Source organism: Pteropus vampyrus, unplaced genomic scaffold (genome assembly GCF_000151845.1).
Source record: "Pteropus vampyrus isolate Shadow unplaced genomic scaffold, Pvam_2.0 Scaffold21356, whole genome shotgun sequence".
Taxonomy (NCBI): Eukaryota; Metazoa; Chordata; class Mammalia; order Chiroptera; family Pteropodidae; genus Pteropus; species Pteropus vampyrus.
The window spans coordinates 1-1,373 of NW_011910137.1; the positions used below are offsets into that span (position 1 = coordinate 1).

The window sequence follows — 1,373 nt, forward strand, 5'->3', positions numbered from 1 at the left end:
AAAAAAAAAAAACTGGAGCACACAGGCAGCATTACGCCATTCTTCCTTCTTGGAAAAATCCCTCAGCCTTATACAAGCCTCCTTCAAGCCCTCAGTCAGTTGTGCAGGAGAAAGGGGGCGGTCGGCTTTCTCCTTTCAAGAACGAGTTATTTTCAGCTGCTGACTGGAGACGGTGCGCGTCTGGATACGAGAGCATTTCCACTATGGGACTGGATACAAACGCACACCCGGCAGACTTAAAGAGTCTCAGACAGAGGAGAAAGCCTTTCCTTCTGCTGCTACTGCTGCCGCCGCTGCTTTTGAGGGTCCACTCCTTTCATGGTTTTTCCTGCCAAACCAGAGGCACCTTCGCTGCTGCCGCTGTTCTCTTTGGTGTCATTCAGCGGCTGGCCAGAGGATGAGACTCTCCAAACTCCTCACTTTCTTGCTTTGGCACCTGGTTTGGCTGGACCTGGAATTTATCTGCACTGTGTTGGGGGCCCCTGACTTGGGCCAGAGACCCCAGGGGGCCAGGCCAGTATTGGCCAAAGCAGAAGCCAAGGAGAGGCCCCCTCTGGCCCGGAACATCTTCAGGCCAGGGGGTCACAGCTATGGTGGGGGGGCCACCAATGCCAGGGCAAAGGGGGCCACCGGGCAGGCAGGAGGCCTGACACAGCCCAAGAAGGATGAATCCAAAAAGCTGCCCCCCAGATCGGGTGGCCCTGAACCCAAGCCAGGACACCCTCCCCAGTCAAGGCAGGCTGCAACGCGGACTGTGACCCCAAAAGGACAGCTTTCTGGGGGTAAGGCACCCCCAAAGGCAGGAGCTGCCCCCAGCCCCTTCCTGCTGAAGAAGGCCAGGGAGCCTGGGCCCCCTCGAGAGCCCAAGGAGCCATTCCGCCCACCCCCCATCACGCCCCACGAGTACATGCTCTCGCTGTACAGGACGCTGTCCGATGCTGACAGAAAGGGAGGCAACAGCAGCGTGAAGTTGGAGGCTGGCCTGGCCAACACCATCACCAGCTTTATTGACAAAGGGCAAGGTGAGGGGGTGGGGTGGCAGGGGCACGGCTCAGAGGGAGGGGCATCTGCATGCATGGAGGGGCCTTTCAGAGCCCTGACACTCCACTGGTGGGAGATGGTGTGTGCGTTTGGCCTGGGTGGTATCTGGGACTATCTTACATGTATCAGGTCCCAGGCTGCTGGCATGTCAGGGCTGGAGAGCACCTGGGGATAACCAAGTCCAATCCTGCAAGGTGCAGAGAAAGGATGACTGAAGTCCAGAGAGGAGACAAGATCTGTCAGTTGGTGGCAGAGTTGGGGACCAGACTCTCAGACTTGATCACCAGGCCATGCTCTGTTCCTATGTGGTTTGGCCAAACATTCTAGGCTCC

General features: G+C 57.8%; 1 protein-coding gene across 1 annotated transcript; it reads left to right on the forward strand.

Moving 5' to 3' along the window:
• Positions 1-141: 141 nt before the first annotated feature.
• Positions 142-1,022, forward strand: LOC105311013 (growth/differentiation factor 5-like; the record flags this gene model as incomplete). The annotated part of the gene is made up of 1 exon (XM_011387074.1): positions 142-1,022. A coding segment is annotated over exon 1 (625 nt), but the record flags the coding sequence as incomplete, so codon positions are not given.
• Between the last annotated feature and the right edge of the window lie 351 nt (positions 1,023-1,373).